This window comes from Ammospiza caudacuta, chromosome Z (assembly GCF_027887145.1).
Source record: "Ammospiza caudacuta isolate bAmmCau1 chromosome Z, bAmmCau1.pri, whole genome shotgun sequence".
In the NCBI taxonomy this organism is placed as follows: Eukaryota; Metazoa; Chordata; class Aves; order Passeriformes; family Passerellidae; genus Ammospiza; species Ammospiza caudacuta.
In genome coordinates this window covers 40,630,150-40,652,027 of record NC_080632.1, presented here as the reverse complement: position 1 = coordinate 40,652,027, position 21,878 = coordinate 40,630,150, and the positions used below count along the sequence as shown (strand labels likewise).

At 35.5% G+C, this 21,878-nt stretch overlaps 1 protein-coding gene across 2 annotated transcripts in view; it reads left to right on the top strand.

The window, feature by feature from the left end:
• UHRF2 (ubiquitin like with PHD and ring finger domains 2) overlaps positions 1-21,878 on the top strand; it is an 82,144-nt gene that overhangs the window by 14,060 nt on the left and 46,206 nt on the right. For both annotated transcript variants that reach the window (XM_058823666.1, XM_058823665.1), the window contains exons 3-4: positions 5,905-6,167; positions 16,430-16,648. In XM_058823666.1, coding sequence (XP_058679649.1) covers positions 5,905-6,167; positions 16,430-16,648 — 482 coding nt within the window. The remainder of the gene's footprint in view (positions 1-5,904; positions 6,168-16,429; positions 16,649-21,878) is intronic.

Sequence of the window (21,878 nt, the reverse complement as noted above, 5' to 3'; positions counted from 1 at the left end):
AAACAGAAAAGGTGCAGTTTCCAGATTGCTAGCTTATTGAAAATTTAGTAGAATGTGTGTATATTAATATATCTATGTATATCTATCTGTAAGGAATGATAGCTGTCACCTCCTCTTTGAGTGTTTCTCTTAGATAAGTCATAGCCATAACAGTAATTATTTTGCTAGAAAATGTCCACAATTACAGAGAAGGAAAAGGAAGTTGAGGTTGCCGTAAATGCAGCTTGCTACAGTGTTGCCTTGAGTCTTTGAAGAGTTAACAAATCTGGCTGAGAAAAACATGAGCTGGGCCACTCTCTGGCTGACCTTGCACACGGCTCAAGCAAAGTCTAAGGATGGAGCAGAGGGCTCATGGCCCTGTGTTGTTCCAGTGAGGTACAGAGGAACAGCTGCACCAGGCGTTTGTCTCACTCCTCCTACACCATGTATGACAAGCCTTGCTAAAAGTCTGTTTTCTTTATGGAAATAAGGATATGCACAAAGACTATTAGGCAGAGAGGTCAGAGAGCCTTTACTGCACCTCAGCAGATGGACTAAAGTGTTTATTTTACCTTTTGTATCAATTGTAAAATCTCACCAAAAGTTATTAAGATCTTCATTAAGTCTAATTTGCATTGTAATTTTCACACACCTAGGAATGCAGATGAAAAATGAACATGTCTGTGTAAGACCACAGTCACCACAACCCCACCTGCAACATGAAGTTGTTCCTTTTGGGTAGGACCAAAAATTATAATATAGAAGGGGTATTTTTGAGACAAAAGACAGAGGGGGAAAACACCTCTGCTTGCTTGCTTGATATAGGCTGACAATGTCTCTCCTCCTTCCCTGAAGGGGCACATTTAGGTGGGCTTTGTACCTCTCAGTTGCATTGGAGCAGACCTAGGAGTATTTATTCACACACATATGAATACTTATTTATGCTTGGGAATATTTATTATTATAGCTGAATATATATATATATATATATATATATATATATATATATATATATATATAAACATTTATTAGTATGCATGAGTATTAACATATAGGTGTTTATAGTGCTAGGAGATCTCTGTTACTGTTACCTTCTGTCATGACACATATTAACACTCTGTGGTTAGTGCAGTGCTCACTGGCGATCCTGAACCCGCCACCTGGTACTTCAATGAGCTGCACTATTGATGAATCTGGATACTGAACACAACCAGACATAGTGCTGAATTAATCAGGAATCAAGCCCAGTGGCACCCAGCCCTCTTGATCTCTGAAGTCCAGCTGGAACCCCAGGGGGTTCATTCTCTGCCAAATTTCTGTAGCCTTAATGCAACAGAGGCTGCCACACATATGCAAGGTAATTTCAGTTAGACTTCTGTTTGTTCTCTGAGAAATCAGGAAGTCACGAGATCAGTAGCTTAAATATGGAGACTCAAACTTGTGTGCTTCCTTTTTCTTTTATATCTATTTATTACAATGGGAAGAGCTCCAGTTCTTCAGCTCTTAAGCTTTACAATTAATCAAGGAGTGTAAAAGGTAATATGAGAAAGACTGATCTGAGGAAAAGAGTACTAAAATGTTTATTTTTCAAGGATATTACATTTCAATGTGTTAAATATCAAGTAGTCTCTTAGTTGCTTTTTCAGGATTAAATCAGAAAATAGAAAATGGTCATATCAGCAAGCATACTCAAGGAAACCTGTTTTGTCAAGTCAGCTGAAATTTTTGTGCTGTCTCATTCCAGAGTGCTAACACTTTCTCCTTCATTACTTGTGAAGTATTACTTTTTCAGTCAACAATGTGTTTTCAGTATATCTAGAGAAAATTAAGGGTATAGTAATTTCACTGTTTGTTATTTATAGATAATAGTATGAATGGATACAAATTTCTAATTACAGTATTTGAAGACTTTGAAGAATGTTTTTTTACCCAGTATTGTAGTTCAAAGGTTGCAAACTTACTTAATGCAAGTCAGTAGAAAAGGCCTAGAGCCTAATGAACTGAGGTACATTAGGTGGCTAAATAGGTGGATATATTTCATGATTTTTGCATTTCATTGTCAAACAATAAGGAGTAGTTTAGTTACTTGAAGAAATGTTTTAACTTACTCTGTCTGCGCAAAGTCCTGTGTCTTGCTGGATCTTCATCCAGAGCTAGACTCAGCAAGATACCTATTACTTACTCTATGCTGTGCATATTCCAAACCTCTGTGCTCTGCTCTCTCCTTCTGATTTCAGCTAGCAGAAGGAAAGTTAGTTGGTATGAAACCTGCAATTCAAAAAACTATTAAAAAAATAATGGTAGAGCTGGTATTGGAACTAAAAGTTAATAATAAATTATTGTTAGATGGTTAAAACTGATTTAAACAGAGTTTCTCTGTGTGGTCATCGTGTATTATATAAATAAGAATATTGTAGCTTGTTTTATAGTCCAATTGTACCTGACATCTGATACAGTTCTGTGGGCTCTAAAGGACTAGCAGTGGATGGATTTATGTGCAACTCTTGTTCCTTGTTACTAAGAACTGTTAGTGGTATCTGGTCTAAGAACTGGGAGACCATCCCAAGATGGACCTGATGTTACTGAACAACATTACCTTGGCTAAACAATGGCCAAAAAGAGGAATAACAGGATGAGTTGCAAGAGAGCAATTATAGTAACAGTGACTTGGGTGTGCAGGAATGATGTTAGAAAAAACAAAGCTCTTTCAGAAGCATATGCGTTTCATTTTCTGATTCTATTTCTGGTCAATTTTTCTTTCAAAAAACACTGACATTTTAGCCAAGAACACTAGCTTGGAAAAAAACCCCACACAAATGGAATCTGTAATTAAAATCAGTGTTTGTTTAATACTGTTCACAAATAGCTACTAATAAAACAGTTCTTACACCAAACTCCACTTGCACAAAATTATTGTATTATGCTCCTCAGGAGTCTGTGGTAATAATTATTTGCTCTTACTCTTTGCAAGCGTGGGAAGTATGTTGTGTAATTATTCACATGTATTACTTATGCATGTATTTTAAAGGAATTAAGGGAGTTTACATTGATGTATTGTTTTATTACTAGTTTTTGTTGTTCTGGATCTGGATATGATGGATTTTAACTTGGCTACCATGGCTTCTTTGGCACTTGCATAACTGGTTGCATGAAGTAGCAGCAGATGGAGAATCCTTAATAGGTAGTATCTCATTCAGCTGTATTTTGGAGAAGAGGAAGTAAAGCACCACTGAGCTGCAGCTAGTTCAAACATGTAAGATTACATAGGGATGCCTACATGAAGGTTCCTTTTAGAAGTGTCAGAATTCACTGTTCATATTTAAAATCAATCATATTTAAAATCTATTTAAAAGAGATTGATAGATTTAAAATACAGCTCTCCTTCTCCTATTTGTTTGTCATGTGGCTGAAATTGTCGTCCTGGTAATAAGCTGTACTTTGAATACTGGAAATTCTAAGAAAATAAAAATAAAAATACATGTTGGTATTTTACATATGCGGAAGAACAAAACATAAGGTTTGGGAAGTTATCTGAAGAAGAGGAATGGCAAGAGTAAACCAGGAATTCCTTTAATGGAATAAACTTGTTAGCTCAAATTGCTGTCAGTTGTGCTTTCAGATACTGAAGGATTGCTTTACTCTAAATATTAAAACTTGTTGAATTTTGCTCTTGTGAAAATACAATAAGATTATTATTATAATATCTTAGAAATTAGCCTTTGGAGTGTGTGAGAGTAAGTATCTGAATGGCACAATGTTGGTACCTGACAAAGACTGTAGCTTAAACCATATGTGTATTATGTATATGCATATCTGCATGTGTCTCATATTGATGATTAAAGATGTTTAATCTGCAGTAATTCTGTTGTAATAATTTTTTTATAGGTGATGTGCTGTTGAAGTGTTTTTAAAATAGTTTATTTCAGCGTTCTCGGTATTATTCAGGGAACATCCGTTTATTATCTGAAGACTTGAGAAAATGCAACAAGATTTAGAATAGTAAAATGGTTCGTTTGCTTAATACCAGTAGTAATACTGTGGGTACAGAAGGGAGAAGCTCTGGAGATGAGTTCCATTTCTTACAGTCATAACATTCTGGCTGACTCTGGTGGCAATCTAGTGTCATAGTTTGACACTATACCAGTGCCCCCATGAAAATGCATTCTCCCTAGTGTCTGCTGAGATGTGACCAGGAATGAGCAAAGCAGGCCTCCACTTAGAAATAAAGAAAAGAAAACTTTATTAAGTAAACTACAACTCTAAGTAAAAAGAAACACACAGGGAAAATGGAAACCTTCCAAAACATTTCCTCCTCCCCCCACCAAATTCCAATAAATCCATCCCCCAGATTTCAACTCTCAGTCCATCACCATCCTTTAGATAATCAATTTTCAATTCATCAAGAGGAGGAGTCCATCTTGTGCCATAGGCTTCCCCAGGAAACACCGTTGAAACCTCGTGTGCTTCCATGTCACTCGTGGCACCGCCTGGAGAACATCTGCCATCGTGACCTCTTCCTTCCATGCCCAGTACTCTCACCATTGTGCATGGAACAGAGCTGCTTCTAGGGTTGTCCTTTTAAGGATGCTTTGTCCCGTTCCAAAAAGAGCACAGTCTCACCTTTGGGACACCTGTCCCCCCCAAATTTCACCCCCTGGGGCCGAGGGGTCTCAACACTGAACCCTCTTGGCTCTGAACCATTGCCTCCTCCTGGATGCAGTCTCTGTGTCACAGGAAACATGGTTCTGTCCATGGCTATAACAAGAAAAGTCCAGCTAAGGCCACTCCATCATCTCTTCCCACCTAAGATTCTTCTCTACTCTTCCGCCATCTTTCACTTCCCAGACCTTCATACTTGCACATTTCCTTCTTCCATTTCATCTCTATCTCTCTTCTAGGAAAGGTTAATGTTCTGCAAAGTTTTCATTGTCCAAAAAAGGGTTAAAATCTCGGGCTCTGCCTGCCCAAAACTCCCACAGCGGCCGACACCTTCTCGCTGCACACCCTCTGGCTCCTTCTTGGCTGTGCTGCCAGCACATGTTATCAAGTTCCAAGGTAGCAGGCACAGGCTGTACCCCTCTCTCTCTCTCAGGGGGGCTGCCCGATGCCTCCTGGTGCTTCTCCCACCCTTCCATGCCGGGGCCTCTTCACCTCCCATGTCTGTCCAAGGCCTGGCCTACCTCACCCGGCCGCATGGCTGCCCAGCAGCAGCAGCTGGACCAGGGAGAGATCCAAACTCTCTCCTCACCGGAACCCAAGAGAGCTTCCCCTGGGAGTGCTCTGCTTTTAACCCCTGTGTTCTCAGAGGTGTATCCAATGTCCCCAGTGGTCACACCAGGTGCCAATATTCAAATCTGAGCACCTATTGGTGTGAACCCAGCATATCCCAGAAAACTTACTTCCTCTCAAACCATGACATCTAGTTAGATTTTTTTTTGTATCTGTCCTTGAGTCTTTAATGATTAAAAAAATCTTGCAGGACAGAACGGTAGAAGCTAAATAATAATTCCAGGTTGGAGGCTCAGGAAGGTCTGTAAACTCTTTGGTTTTGAGCTAGTATTTTAATACTGTGTGTGCTTATCATAGCCATAAAGAACAGTGAGTGAAACAAGAGAAAAGGACAGTGGAAGAGATCAGGAAAATTTTTGGATTTGAAGGGAAAAAAAGTTAGTATTGCTTTTTAAAATGACATATAATTTATATTTATACTAGATTTTAATGAAGGAAGAACAATAAAATACTAGAAGTGCAAATAAAAGTATTTATGACTGCATATTACTTGAACTTGCAAGTAGTTATTATCGTTGATTGTTTTACTGATAACAAAGTTAAGCAGTAGCACAGTAAGTTGTCAGATTAATTTTTGTCTTAATAATTGGTGTTTTATAAAATGAGCATAAACTCATTATTGAATTTTCCTTTTAGATAAATGAATTGGTGGATGCCCGTGATATCAACATTGGAGCCTGGTTTGAAGCTCATATAGAAAATGTTACCCGAGCAACAAAGGGACATAAGAATGGTAAACCTCAAGGGAAGAGTGGTAGCACTTACAAAAGGACTAATGGAAACTTAAATCAAGATCATTCTAGAGAAAATGCAAATAGTTTGGACAGTACACCTTCCACATCTTATTCAGACTGTATGGACACTGATGAAGAAGCTATTTATCATATCAAGTACGATGAGTAAGTGCTCCCGATACTATTTTGAGGACATCACATGTTATTTTTTTTGTATAAACCGAGAATTTCTTGAAGAAGCTTGGAATCAAAGAAAGCAAGTTCAATATTGCAACCAAGAAAAGAAAAAGTAAAAAAATTTATAACGCTTTTCAGTTGGATATAGCAAATCCATTGGCAGCAATGATGTCTTTCATGCGTAAATATTTGTGAAGTATTAGTATCCTCTCCTTATAAGAATATCTTTCTATATAAGAATATGCATCCTTTCTACATAAGAAAAAGAACTATATAACCAAATTTTTACAGTTGGTTTTTTCAAGTAAGGTTTTTAAAAAATTAAAAAAAAAAAATATTTCTGGTGTATATGGAATTCCTCTAAATAGAGCTGAAGGAGAGCTCCCATTGAAGCAAATTTGTGTTACTTAATTTGGATTTATTTTATTCCAAATAGAGTAATTGTGCACAAAATTTTGGATCTGCGCTTGTAGTAGAGATTTGTTATTGAGAACTGAGGGCTTGAAACTAATCCTGAACTGGAGGAAGAGGGCATTAAGGGTAGAGTTCTTTCAAGTTAGTTTAGGGTTTTTTGTGTCCCTTGAGTATTTTAAATTTTTGATACTGAGATTAGTAAAAATACTGTAGTCTGTGAAATATAAGGTTGAGGTAGAAGGATGCAGAGTGTATTAAATATTGACTAAATGTAGATTTCCTCAACACTTTTTTACAGTAACTATTTCTACTCTACAAGTTTTAGTACATTACTGCATCTGAATTACAGAGAGGACTTTTTGTTTCTTGTACATAATAGATACAATTTAATGCACTTTTTGGACTGCTATGTTCAGATTCCATATCTGCGACTCTAAGCATTTTACTTAAAATGTTAGAGAATTAAAAATTTGAAAATTCTTAGTAGTCAACTATTATGATCAAAACAAAAAATATTTTTCTGTGCAATTACTGTCCTTGGTGGTGTGATTTCAAAGACTTGTCTTTAATATTATCTGATTTTACATTACTGTGGATATCTGTAAATTAGTAATTGGCGTACATTTCTGAGAAAGTGTTTGTAACTATTGCTGTGAAATTATGGTGATTTTTTTTTTCAGATGTATTATTTTTTTTATGAGTTGGAATTACAGAAGTAGAAAAAGTTTCACAACAGTTCTGATTTTTCTTTGGTACTGTCTTACTAAACTAAGAGATTGACCTCTATTTATGTGTACTTCCCTTTCAGCAAGTGAAGACAGTCTTTTTACTCCTACAAGGTGCTTATGTGTAGCAGCTCTATACACTTAGTCAACAAAATTAGGTAAAGCACAGAAGCATAATGTGGCAAGATGGTCACAGTTAAACTGATAAGTCTTATGATAAAAGTTAGAGCTTTCGGAAAGAAACATTATTGGAAGGTACAACTTGTAAATTTATGAGTGAAAGTTCATGATAGATGTTCCTGATACAATTCTTTTGGGGGCTCACTTTTTTTCTTTTAGCATTACCCAACATGCGCATTCCTATTGTAACTACATTTGTACTTCTACCACTTTGTTTTCATACATTAGTGTTTACGTCTGATGTCTGTAGACAACACTTTTATTCTGCCAACTCTTTGCTTGATGTGGATAAGTAGGAAGATCATGGTGTGCTTTGACACACAGCTGTTCTCTGCTACAGAAACATATTAATTTATCTCTTCACTCCTGTTCTTCATGTGTCATATCTTACTGTGAGTACTGTGCCCGACACAGTTACTGTGTGTGGCCGTTTTGTTTTTCAGGTTTGGATTAAGCATTTTGCTGCCAGATGTACTTGGCATTTTCTAGTCTGTCCTTGTGGTGCTGTTTTGGAGAAGCTTTTGTCTTTTTTATCTCTGATAGATGGTGGCTCTCATGGGTGACATAGTTTTAGCTCCATCTTTCCTACAACAGGTGTTCTTACATGACACAAACATGACACACTCTCCTTTATAGATAAAAATACAGAGTAAAAATTACTTACAAATTAAAGACATAAACCTGGTGCCAGTAAAGCCATCAAAATTACTCTAATACATTGGAAGAACTATATGTCAGAGATGGGCACAAATGCACAACTTCTCAAATCATAACTGATGCTTTTCCAATTTGAAAAAAAACCAATCACCACAAAGTTTACAGTTGATAGGATTACAGGGATAGGTCAGGTCACCTGTAATGCATTGAATTGGTCTACTCTACCCCCTAGACCAGTACATTCTCCTATAGCGGTGTTTCTTAAGGGGTGAAGCAGGACTTGTCCTTTTCTTAAGTGAGAAAGCTGGCTTTAGCACCAGGTGCTGCTGGACTTACATAAGTCCTGTACAAAACCTAGATGCTTTAATATGCAGTTTTAGATTTCATAAAATTGTTCCTCCTCAGAGGGTTTCAGTGTTCATTTGTTCCTCTTTCTGTTTCTTGTTTAAGTAGTGTAGTTAGAGTGAACGTGAAAGGAAAAAAATATGAGAGCTCTTTTTGCAAAGAGTATAGTTAAGAGAAATTGCCCTTTCTGGGCAAGAATTAATTATAGTAATCTCAAAGGGGTAACCACCTTCTGATTAAACAGAGCTTTCCTTCCAGCTGTGACTGCTGTAGATAGGAGGTACTACACATTCCTCAGTGATTTTGTAGATAACAGCACTGGTGAGTTGTTTTTGTAGTAGATTTCTCCCACCACTTCCACCACCATGCCCCACCCCAGCTATGTGTCTAGTATTTAACTAAATTGCTGCAATAGTTATAAGGTCCACTTATTTCTGCAGAGAGAAAACCTTGGGCCATTGGGAGGAAAAGAACTCGGTTTCAAATTGCACTTATCAAGAATTTTGACTCCAGTTCAAAGATTTATACTTGTTTGAGAGCCCCAATTTCACCAGTGAGCAAGACACCAAAATACCAGTTTTATTACCAATGCTGACCTTCAGGCAGTATCAGATTTCTTGACATCCCTTTCTGGCTATATAACTTCTGCATGGCAGTCCATCTTCTGCTTTCAATTTCTGAATGCAGGTTTTTCCCTGATGTCAGCAGTTTGAAGGTGTGTTCCTGTTTTTGTCAGTGTTTCTTCCTCCCCTTAGACTTTATTCCCTGTATTTCCATTTCACGTTTGCATTTGTGGGTATCACAAGGAGCCATTAAACGCTTTGAAGTCAAGGATGTGCTATCTGGGTTTGTACAAAACTATCATACATTTCTTTCTTCTGCTCCCAGCAACTGACTTTAAATACAGAAGAAATTAACCTGTCTTGAACATAAAAAAGCTGAATGCTGATTTAAAAGGACTTGTGACGAAGCCAGCACATGCTAAGGTCCTAAAATTAACTGAGATAACTGTAGGTGATCACCACATTCTTAAGCTTGCTTAAGAATCACTTCCAAATCAGAAACAGGACATTTCAGTAGCAGAGTAGCACCATAAGGACGTGCCTACAATGCTGTGTTATATCAGCATTTGCCCATTCCTCTTACCTTATTGTGTTTCATAGTTGTTACTGGTGTAGCACTGGTTATCGTGTACTTAGTTTCAGGGAGAAAGTTCTCATTCTGCAAGTATTGGCTTCTTGATCATTAGCTCCCCAAAGCAGCAGGAAGACTTAGGGTTTACCCTAAGTATTTGGATTGCAATCAAGTAATGTCTTGTCCTTTCTTTTCTTGTTTCAGTCATTTGTAATAAAGTCTTTCCATTTAAGAAGGCCCTCAGCAGAAGCCACAGGGAGGCTGGATGTTTCTGCACATGAGAAATTTCAGTATGCCAACTTACATGCAAGTACAAATTAAGTATGACTCAAGTGTAGGTAACTTCTTACAAGGCCATTGTTCTGGCTGATGATATTCCCCTCAGGTTTTATAACAATCAGAGAATTTTATTGTAAACCATGAGGTAATATCTGCGTCATATGCCATATAAAGTATGCTGCAGTTATTTCTTCTAGGGAACTAATTGCTTCTCTTTACTTCATGCTTAATATAAGCTGTGGAGTAATGCCCTCAGATTTGAAAGATGTACACACACGCACATATTAAGAAAATTAGGATTTCACTGTGTTGCCACAGAGGTCAAAAAAGTGTAGTCATCCTGTGTGGCTGTTAAAGCAATATACAAGACACAGTCTTATAGCTGGAGAGCACAGACTATACTGAGGGCAATGAGGAGAAGAGTTCTCCTGGTCAAAAAAACCCACTTTCTACTTGAGTGTAATTCACAGATGAAGAGATTGTCAGGAGAATAGTAGTATTAAGCTTGCTATTATTTTCTTAAGGAATGGTTTGAAGATTAGACTTGCTTAGTTGGGTCCATTTTCTGAATGTTTTTAATATGAAATTTTCACATACAGGTAGTAGGCTGGGATTTAATCTGAGAATTCACTTAGATCACACTACTGATAAATTGATTTTTGGACACCAAAAGACATTATGGGCCATTCTCAGATGGAGTAGCCTCTACTTCTTTCTTATACTTTGCTTTCCAGCTGTGTACATCTGATAGTGAAGTTGCATTGAATTTTGTAGTTATGTGACTGTACAATGAAGTGCTCTTGTTTCCTAATATATCTAAAAACTAGGTTTACTAGGTGAATGTTACTGGGTTTTTCATTCATCAGTCAAAGAAATTAATCCTATATCCAGTGGGGCCTCATATAGGAAAGGTTCCCTGCTTCTTTGAGAGGTAGCTGCTTTCTGCAGCAATCTGCTCTGTTTTGTCTTCTGTGAAGAAATGTCAAAATACATTCCTTTGCATGCTATGTGTTTCTCAATTAACCCTTGTAAATGTTTAGTTATCTGACTTTTTTCTTTATATACATTTGACACAGAAAAGAATGCAAATGAGGAGGATACATGTTATGAGATTCCTGACTCTAGTCTGAGACACTGAAGTGAGGAAAGGGAAGGACATGAAGTTAATGACTAGAAACATGACAAAGTTATGGGAGCTATAGACTGTAGTTTTTTTTTATAGCACTTACATGCTTTTGTTTATGTTGGAGAGTTTAGAATTTCAGAAGAGAAAGAGGAATGAAAGCTGTATTGTCTGCTAAGTAGAATGTTAAGACAATCTGTTCTTAAGAGTACCACATGTTCTTTCTGACCTTATGTCAGTCACAAAATATATATAATTATATTTATAAGTAGTCTGAGTGACTACTTGGAGCAACTCTCCTAGCAATGTAGTTTTGTTTTCCACTTCCTAGTATCAGTGATTAGTTTGTTTACTCATTCAAAATTTTTACCTCATATAGCTTATTAGACAATCTTAAAGTAATCAAAGAGCTGATATGCCAGATGTCTTTTTTTCTATATATCCTCACTAGAAAGCATGCCACCAGAATCATTCATACTTGAAAGTATTTTATGGGAGTAGCTACACACCGCTGCTCTTCATTTCCAGAAGTTAGTTCCTTGTAAGGTTATTTGTCCCATTTGCAATGGGTTTCTGACTGCTTGTTCTGTGTTTTATAATGTCTGAGTATTTGTATTGTAGTCCAGGTTTTGGCAACAGGCATTTACTGTAAGACTCTGATTTCTTACATGGTAGGCACCTTGTGCAAACTGAATAGGAAAAAGTTTGAGGAGACAGTCTAGGTGTTTCTTATGGCTCTTTAGAAATGATTTGGGCAAAGGGACGGAAGCTTTGCTGTCCTAGCAGGTGTTTGAGAGAACAACTAAAATAATAACAAAGTTTTTTTTTTTTGTTTAAAACTGATTCTTGGTTTAAAAAATTGTGTTAACAGTGAGAATAAGATTGAATGTTACCACATGTTAATTTATCTTGAAGTAGCTTTAAGTATTCTCCTTGCATTTCTGAGGAAAGTTTTTTGAAAAAATGCATGACTTGTCTGCTATCCAGGGTAGTAAACCTGTTTTTCATGATATTCATCTTACCTAAACTTGTAATACAAAATTATTGTATTAAAAATTGAATGTTCTGTGTATTTCTTACACTTCTGAACTTCTGTTTTGATACTCTTGTTTCAGGCTGTCTTCTTTCAGAGTATCCATGTTGTCCATACAGCGCAGTTGTGTAAGACTAGAAGTTACATTTTTTGAAACTCAGAATTTAAGTAATTGGGAAACTAAGATGGTTCTCCTCAGGCTATTGATACAGTTTCTCAGTGTTTAAGCTGCTTAGTTCTGTAATTATTAGTTGTTAAGTACATTATCAAAATCTTGTTTATGTTCCATGAGACTGATTTTTATCTTTATTGATATTCAGTATCCCTTCAAGTCTGTCTTTTGAAATATATTACTTGTTTTTCTTGTAATAACAAATTATCAGACCTACTGTTTTTTTGGAAGTGCACAGCTTGACTACCCCAGTGATTTTTTTTTCCCATTAATAATTGTGGCTTACAGTGTAGTGCTTTTTGTAACACTGTGTTGGCTTTCTCAAACAGTACAGCAAAACTGGGCTGATTATTTCCTCAGGTTAGAAGGGAGTGGGGTGGTAGCAACCTAGTTTTTAACCAGTCCTACCTTCTTAGTCAGATTTACCTCTTCCATGAGTTCATTCCTTTTTGTTCCTTTTTTTTGTTTTTGCCCTTCTATCCCTTCATTCCGGGGTTGGGATGACTCATTTCTGAATTTTATGATTGAGAAAATAGATGATACTTCCATTTTATTAGTATTGGAAAATAATTTTTAAAATTGTGCATCTGTACTATCATTCCTCACTGTACTGGTGTGGAGAGTGGTTGGGGAAGACTTTACTTTTGTTTTTATTTTTCCAGTTCTAGTTGTTCTAGTAACAGCTGGGAAAAGTGTTAGAGGGTATGTTGCAAGGTCTCAGTAAACTGAGCAGGCTTGGGTTTATTCTGACATGGAACTACTATGTGTCCTAGCATTGTAGCACTTTAGGAACCACGGCCAACCATCTGGCCATAACTAAGAAATACTGGAATTTTTGCTTGATGAATAATTCTTTGCTATGGAGACTGTCTACAAAGACAGGAAATCTCAAGAAGTCCTTGCTATGCTAGTGTTGGAAATGCTACAGGGAAGAATTAAATTAGAGGTAAATAGAGACATCCTATGGGAGATATTCATTAAATTCTTAGGATTATGCTTGCTGCTATAGCTCCTTTTTTCAGTATTAGTTGCCAAATGTCCTAAAAAGATGGAAAACCAAGAAACTGTCCACAGCTGTTTTAAATTTAAAGGTTTAATTTCGCCATATAATCTTCATTTCAACTGTACAAATTTATACTAGGCTAATTAAAACATTGCTGTGACAATTTTTGTTTTCTCTTGAGTGTGATCTTAGGATTTTAAAAGTAACTCAATAAATGAGAAAACACTTTCAGCATATGTTCATGTCTCACAGTAGTCATTTATTAAAACTTCCTGGAATGGGCAAGAATTAATTCTTGAGGTCACAATACCATATTTATTCTCTTTATATTTTGGTTTATCTACATCCATATCTTGTGATGTATGCTAAATATTATTCCTCCATATTTAAGAGATTAGATTTTAAATTAATGTGATTTTTACAAATGGCATGTTAAACTTTAGGAAAATGAATGTGAGATAGTAGCATTTTCTAATGTGACCGTCATTTTTTTGTTATTTAAATAAATTGTGGCATTAGACACATTTGAGGGCAGAAGTTTATGGTGAAAGTACTCTTTATTTATCAGTATAATAATGAATAGTGGTACTGAGCTTAACATACAGAGTTTACCTCTGCAATTTTTAGCCTAACTCAAAAACTTGTGGCAAGTACTGCTTTTGCTGTTTTGCCTGTGGTATCAGTTGTGGACCAATATGAAGGGTTAAATAGCTAGTAGCATTCATCAGGAACCATGAAAACATTTCTCCTTATGCACAGCAGTAAAAACATTCAATATCTGTAACCCTTTGCAAAAGAAAAGTAAAATGTGGCAAAAGACATCTGTTTTTTTCTAAAGTTTGTTACTTTGTGTTTTGACCCGCTGATTAGAGTCAGCCTTCCTTTTCTTCCTTTGGAAAACAGTTTCTGTTTATAAAAGGGGATTGGAGGGGAGTGTCTTTTGATAACTGACAGGCAATATTTTTGCTTGGGTTTTCTCATGAATTACTTCCAAGAACAAAGGTGGAGACATTGTTAATTATGACAGTCTTTGAAATTCCACATCAGTACAATAGGAAGGATCTGTTCTGAGTTCTATAGTGGTGAGAAAGACAACAGGAATCTTAATTTAGGGAAAAACCCTTGTCCAAAGCTCGCCCAGGAAAAACAGAAGCTGAAGACATTTTACTTTCAGAAGAGAATAGATTTTTCAGATCAAGATTAAGTTTTTATGAATGTCAACTCTTGTAAGTCAAATATTTTAATTTTTTTGTAATAGTGACATAGGAACTTCTAAAATGTTTATTTGTTATATTTTTGATTCCATATGTATTTCTTATTTGATTATTTCACTGTATACATAAATGGTGTCTGGTTTTGATCTATCTCCTCTTGTTTCCTGATGTTTAGGCAATATTTTGGTTTCAGAGTTCAAGTAAACTGAATATTTGCTATGTTCTACTTGCTGTCTTCTCAACCTTTAGGAAGGGTTTACTGTAAAACTTTTGGAACTGATTAGTAGGTCAAACATAGCTGTCTTAAGATTTCAGTAGCCTGTTGTACAATAATGTGATGTTATTTAGGCATTCAATAAAGTAGGCACGATCTTTATAGCTGTTTTTTGCTCTTTTCTTACTATGTGTAGGTGAATCAATCATGGTTTTTGTGGATATAACAGTTAAAATATTAATAATTAATATGGTAGAACAATATGGTAATTCTTTTGGTGAAAGTTGGATGGCATAAAGGCAAAACCTCAAATGTTAGCTTTTCAGTATGTGCTGAATTTGGAAACAATATGGGGAAAAAAATTTAGGAAATGTGGAGAGTTACATTGTATGGAACTATTGTTTTGATAATGACTTGATCACAGTCTTTGTATGATGTAACTTCTGTTGTGAGGAATTTTATAATTAGGGTTATAAAAATGTTGGTGTAAAAACAGGCTTTGTATTTAATTTTTTAATTCGTTAGAGATATGTTCTTTTACTTAGCCATTAGTTTATTGGAAGGTACACCCACTCTTAAAATCTTGCCATTCATGCTTCATTAAACAAAACTATCAGTAGTAGCAAACTGGTGTGTTAGTTTCAATAGAAGGCATAAAACAAGCAAAATGAACTAGTTTAAAATGTGTCCAGTTTCACTGGTGGGCTTTCAGTCAACTGTTCAGGAGTAGACATCCTGATTTCAGGCTATACTCTGTCATTCTCATGCTCTTAATGATAGTTGTTTTAGAACCACTTACGACTAGTACAGCTTACTACTAGTAAGTTGCATAGTGCAATTTTCCCAAGACTTTGAAATATTCTTGTTTACTATAGGGGGAAGCATGTTGTAAAGTGGCAGAGCCAGACTTTTATTAGTAAGAGTAGGATGTTGCCATTAATATTTAACAATGTGGTTTGATAAAGGTGTATTAATTTAATTGTGAGCACTCTTGTTAAAGTACCAGTAATTTCATGATGAAAATATAATTTCACATACATCATCCTCAGCATTGTTTGTTAAGAAGGGATAATTTTAATAGCACCTGTTTATTTGCAATAGACTAATTTCATTTTCCCTGTTAAATTTGTTCCATGAACTCATGTAGTACTAGCTAAGTGGTGGGAGATTATCTGCCTACACACGGTATGAAAAAGTAACTTCACTTTAGCGTCTTTTAACTTTTTGTTACAGGCTAGCTTTTTTTTTTTTTTTGCAATTAGTATTTTGATCCTGTCTATATTCTGCTATTTTTCCAGCACACGTGCAAATACAGGCTCTAGTATCAAGTAATAGTTGCCTTATTCAGAAGAATATAGGAAAACTGTAGTTTTCATGAAAAGTTGTAATGAAAACTACTAACTGTAGTTAAAATGAAAAGCATCTCAAATTTAAAAAGCATCTCAAATTTCCTTCCTGCATTGGGATTTTAGTTGGAGTGCTGTCAAATAACACTAAATTATTGAGAAGTGCATATACATTTACTGATTTTTTTTAAAAACTCATGGAAGCTATTTTTCCCATCTGAGATGAAACAAATTCTTAGTTTTTATTTAGAGGAAAGCCATATTTTTAAAAGGATAATAAGTTGGATTTTATGTTTCTTCTGTGCCCAAAGAACATTTAAAAACTTTTACTTCTGAATAAAGTTGTCTGTGACTTTCTTTTTACTGTTGCCATAGTCATAATCATTGGTGTTGTTGGTTTTGCTTTTCAAGGTACCCAGAAAATGGCATAATAGAAATGGACACAGTTAATCTTCGACCCCGAGCAAGAACCATTCTGAAGTGGAGTGAGCTAAAAGTGGGTGATGTGGTGATGGTTAACTACAATGTTGAGACACCAGAAGAAAGAGGATTTTGGTTTGATGCAGAAATTACCTCTTTGAGAGAAATCTCAAGGACGAACAAAGAGGTTCATGCTAAAATTCTGCTGGGGTAAGATTTACTTGACCAACTCAGAAAATCTCTACATATCATATGAAATGTATTTGGTTTAGTTTTTTTATCTGCTAGTCACCACTAGATTAATTTTAATGTTGTACTTTGATTCCACAGCTGTGTGAATTACAGAATTACAGTGCATGGTTTTTACAAGGTGCAGACTTAACTGTAAGTCAGAATTTTTATTTTTCAGGAGATTGCCAGAGGCAACCATAAAGGTTTTTATGTATTATGTGGGATTCAGATTGGTTAAAGCATGTTCCAATAATTTTTTAGATAATTGGGAACCCCTAGGTCTCACTGAGTATGGGTCATCTCTGACAGTTTGAACAAGTCTGTAAACTGACTAAATAAATTTTTAAAGAATAAAATATTTATTTAGTATTATAACCTCTGATAAGTAAAGTGTGGAGCTGTTGTTAAGTTTTCATTGTGACTGAGATCACCTGAATATCTTTGCTTTGTTTTACTATTTCATTTTAAAACTTCTGTACAGTGCTTTAGGAGTAGTGTTTTCTGCAGATATCCATAAGATAGTAATGTCAGTAAGTTGTGGTTTTGCCTTCTTAGGGATGGAACAGATGACCAGTGGATGATTTAATGTTGGCACATCCCACATTTACTCATGAATGTTACCATTGTTCTGGGAATGTTTTCCTGAGAATGAATTGGACTACTAGCATACCTTGTAGTTTTCTTTACAAGAAAAGAGGATGCTGTATCTCTCTTAGTATGAGACATGGGAGAGACACACAGAAGTTGCTGTGAATCTGGTCTAATTCAATATTTTGTGTAAAAGTGCAATCTTATCTAGTACTGGGGAATAGCAAAGACATTGGCTCAGTAAAGCATGCAAGTAAATGAAAGTCTGTTTTGGGGATAGGTTTTAATTTTAGAATTATAGTAGTTTCCTAGACACTCTCAGTGCATTATAGTTATCTTTTATTAAGTAGAGCAGGCACATGGACTTGTTTTGTAGGCAAAGCAAAAAAACCCCAGACTTGAAATACAAACCTAGAAAAAAAAAGAAAATATTTGGAATTCTTAACTTGAAAGAGAGAAGAGATTAAGAAAGGGAGGACAGGATCAATGGTGAGATGCAGATTTTCATTGTAGTGCATTTAGTGCTAGTGGCATTTGGTGAGTCAGGGATGGGTTTCATGGCCTTCTAAAAATAGAACTGCCCAGAGTACAGTTTACATCAAGTTCAAATGTCTGTTGATAACATTATTTAAAACTGCCTACATGGATTCTTTCAGAGTTTTCCCCATCTGTTTAAAATAGGATGATCAAAATATGTTTTTGTCTTGATTTGACAAGACAGATGTCTGCTAAGGAAGGCAGGAACCTCCCCTGAAATGGAAAATGTAAACCCCCTCCCTCTGAATTGCTATAATTTTGAAATGAAAAGGCTCTCAGGCAAAGATATGGGACTAGGAATAACAGTTCTTTACTAGGAAGACTAAAAATGCAAATGTAATAGTACAAACAAAAAAAAACTACTCACAGAGTAAGAATAGAACCTGACACTCAGGTCAGGATGTCGGTAGCAATCTGATAAAATGGTGGCTGCAGTCCTCCTGCAGTGACAGGTGTGGTTCTGTTGGAGCAGTGATCCTCTAGAAGGAGGCGGTTTTCCTCTGAAGGTCCAGTGGTGGTGTCCATGGGCCTGGTCTTCCTCTGGGAATCCAGTGGAGAAGACAGCGGTACACCTCTGGAAATCCACCTCTGGGAAAAAGCTGCCTGTGATGTTCCAAATCTCAGATTATATCCAGGTAGGAATGCTTGGCTCTTTCCCCTGGGCAGAGCATCTCCCAATGGGATGATGCAGTTTTATCAGTCATGCAGTGACACTAAATGGCCCATTAACAGAAGATTTCTCCCTGAGGGAGGATTGGTTGTGGAAGAGATAAAGAAAGCTGCCCAATTAACAGAAGATAACTGCCCCACCTCTAACAGATAGGAATAGAATACCCCCCCCATATTTCCAACCTATGACAGTTTTGTATTAGCAAAAGGAAGCACCTGGTGGCTAGTAAAAAATTCTGCTTGGAACTCTATAGGGTAGTCTTTTCTATATCTAAATAAACTGATAGTTATGTTTCAGACTAGAAGATGCTAAATTCAAATACTGTCAGTACTGTGGCTAGTACAATAGGGTTCCCCCTGATACTTACACTTATATCTTCTGAAAGGAGCTGGGAGGAAAACAACACAGTAGACAAATACCTATTCTAAAGTGATGAATTTAAGTCCATTTTTCAGATGGAATCATATTTCAGAGAATATTCTTCCTAATTAAGAACTCTGGTTTCCTATAAATGTTGATAGATTGTATATGCATAATCAACTTGTTGCAGAAAGTTAACCAAGCCCTGACATTTCTTAAATTTATCAAAGAATAATTCTGTATCACCTGTACAACCCAACTCATTCCTCTCAATTAGTAGTAAATGAACAAGGCAAGCCTCCTACTGTACATAAATTTGTGTAAGGAGCATGCAAAAGTAATTACTTTGAATTTCAGGCAAGTCGATTTGCAAATTAAAAAATAACCTCAGTGTTTCATTGTTAATGAATATATAAATAATATAAAATATATTAATTTAGTTTTGAATTATAATGCAGTTGTTGTTATTTTAATCTAATAAAATTAATATATTTCTAGTCTATAATATTAATATGTGATTATGAGTTCTTAACATTATGTTAGCATTAACTATTTGTCTCAAATAAAGGTGAAATTTATTTTGAATTTTTTATGATTATCTGTTAATGATTATTTGATTGTTTGCTAATGACTAGTTTTTTGTGTACTAGTTAAGAGCAACCTTAGCAGGCAGTAAAGGGAGGCACGGGGGAGACTCTAAGGGTCTTAGGGTTGCATCAGATATAATCATTGCTTGGAATTTTTTCCTTTGTGGTGTTACATCAATGAGGCTTTGTATAAAACAATTTTGTATGCCATATTTGAAGGTTTAATTTATTGATCTTGCTATTTTTGACAAAGATTTCCTGAAGCTGTTGATATAATCATAGGAAATAACAAAAATATTCTGGTTTTGGTCATGCTATGAAGCTAGTAAAACATATGATGAATACGTTTTTTAGGTGCACTTTTGACATGTGTATTTGTTTGGTGTTACTGTTACTCATATCTTAGTCTTAACCAAAAGGAAAATTCCTGTGCAGTCTGTCATCATTAGCTCGTCTTTTGGAAAATATATATGAAATAGCGAATTTTACCAAATAGAGGATGAGAGACTGAATAGGGGAGGCAAACATCATTATACAGAATAACTGACCACTTATTTATTAATTTTCATTTTTATAGTATTCACATTGCAGCTGAAATTTGTAATTTTAGGATGTCTAAAACATATAGAACAGGATTTTCTTTGTCTCAGATGCAAATGTTAGGGAAATAGCAGTGCTTTGGCATGGAATAGGGCTTAAGGTTTCTCATGACTCTGTGTGCATGCTTGCAGTTCAGGATCTCTGAATGTGAGTTTCTTATTTTGGAGTATCTGTGGTTCCTCTGAATTTATTTTAACTGGCAAGGTGTTCCATCTCTGTTTTTAAATATCCTCTGTTTTTCCCTTTGGGGAGAGTGTTTTATTTCCTAATGACAACACTTGTTTGTAGTCCAGAATAATATGACATGTTGTCTTTGAGGCTAACTGTTCAGAATTTAGCCTTGGAGCCAGTGGATGTGTTTAAATTCACCATAGCAAATCAAACCAAAGTAGATCAAATGATGCTCTGCATTCACTCCTTCCTAGAATTGAAGATAGAGACCAAATTAGATCTTAGTTTTCCTCAGTAAACACTTGAAAGTCTGAGGACAAGCAAGGACTCTGTCAATACCAAGACTCTTTTTTTTGCTTAAGCCTTTGGAGGTGTGTAAGAATGTAGATATAAATTATACAGAGTGAACGTAATTTTCTTCTTTAGGTGAGTGAATGTTTAATGAATTTCATGTCTTCACCTATGCAGCTGTAAAGGAATGTAATAGAATGGTCTTAAATTTTCATGTTCATATTTGTCATCTTTAGTTCTGCAGGGTTTTGTATGAACATCCTTGCTCCCAAAAAGGAATTTTTTTGCAGATTACTTTCTCTTAATTTTTAAATATTTTTGTTGTATTTTTCTTGTAACGTGCCAGATCTGCTGTTTGTCTTCCTCTTTCTTTTCATGGTATGCATTCATATTTATCATCCTACTACTCCTTTTATTCTTATCTAGCATGTTTTATTCTCACAATGCAATATGATATTTTAAAATTATCTTTATGCTACCTGATACCTGTACAGATTTTATTTTGAACTTCTCCCTTCTTTTGGACAAGATTTTCCATTTATATTTAACTTCTGATTTTTAAAAAAATCATACATATATTTGTTTTTACAGCTTTGCAAAGACACAGAAATTAAATGCTTTACCAAATAGTCAGGTATTCTGTAATAATGAGTGAAAGAAGCTGTGCACAGGGTTTTTTTGTTTATAATTTCAAGAATTCCTGTGCGTCTGTCAATTTCTATCTAGTTAAAAAGAAAGTTATTGGTAGTTATATCTTGTTTTGACACTTTGGAAAATAACAGTACCATACTTCCTATCACTTTCAGTATATATTGTGATAATCATCATGTCAGAGTTGTCGTCATGATTTGGTAGATGCCCAATAGTACAGTTCTCACAGTGCTTCTTCTTTAGGTCTGGAATTTTCATTGATGTGGTTTATATGTTACTAATGCTTGCATTATTTTCTACCCAAAGTAACATCCTTGTTCATTTATTTTATTGTATTGTCTTTGACTATTGCTGGTTGATGTGCAATGACATTGTTTTGATGCTGTGTGAAATAATAACAGTATTTACTTGGACCCATTTGCTCAAATAACTTTCATGCTGTATCAGCAGGTATCCTAGTAATAAGAATTCTAATTGCTGAAGACCTTACCTACCGTTTTTTTGCACAGATGTAAAAGTGTCATATTTCTTCTAGGCAACAAAACTAGTAAAAAGGTGAATTTATATCTCTCACTTTCCTCTTAAGAGAACACCTCTTGAATCAACAAGACTGTTTCAAATCAAGATAGATTCTGAGTGGCCAAGAAGCCTGCTGGGATTTTTGATGATGAATCTGTAGAGGTGATGCCTAGAACTTTTTAAGCATTTCTTTGTACTGCTTTTACTAGAGTCTATGGCTAGAGATTGCTCTTTT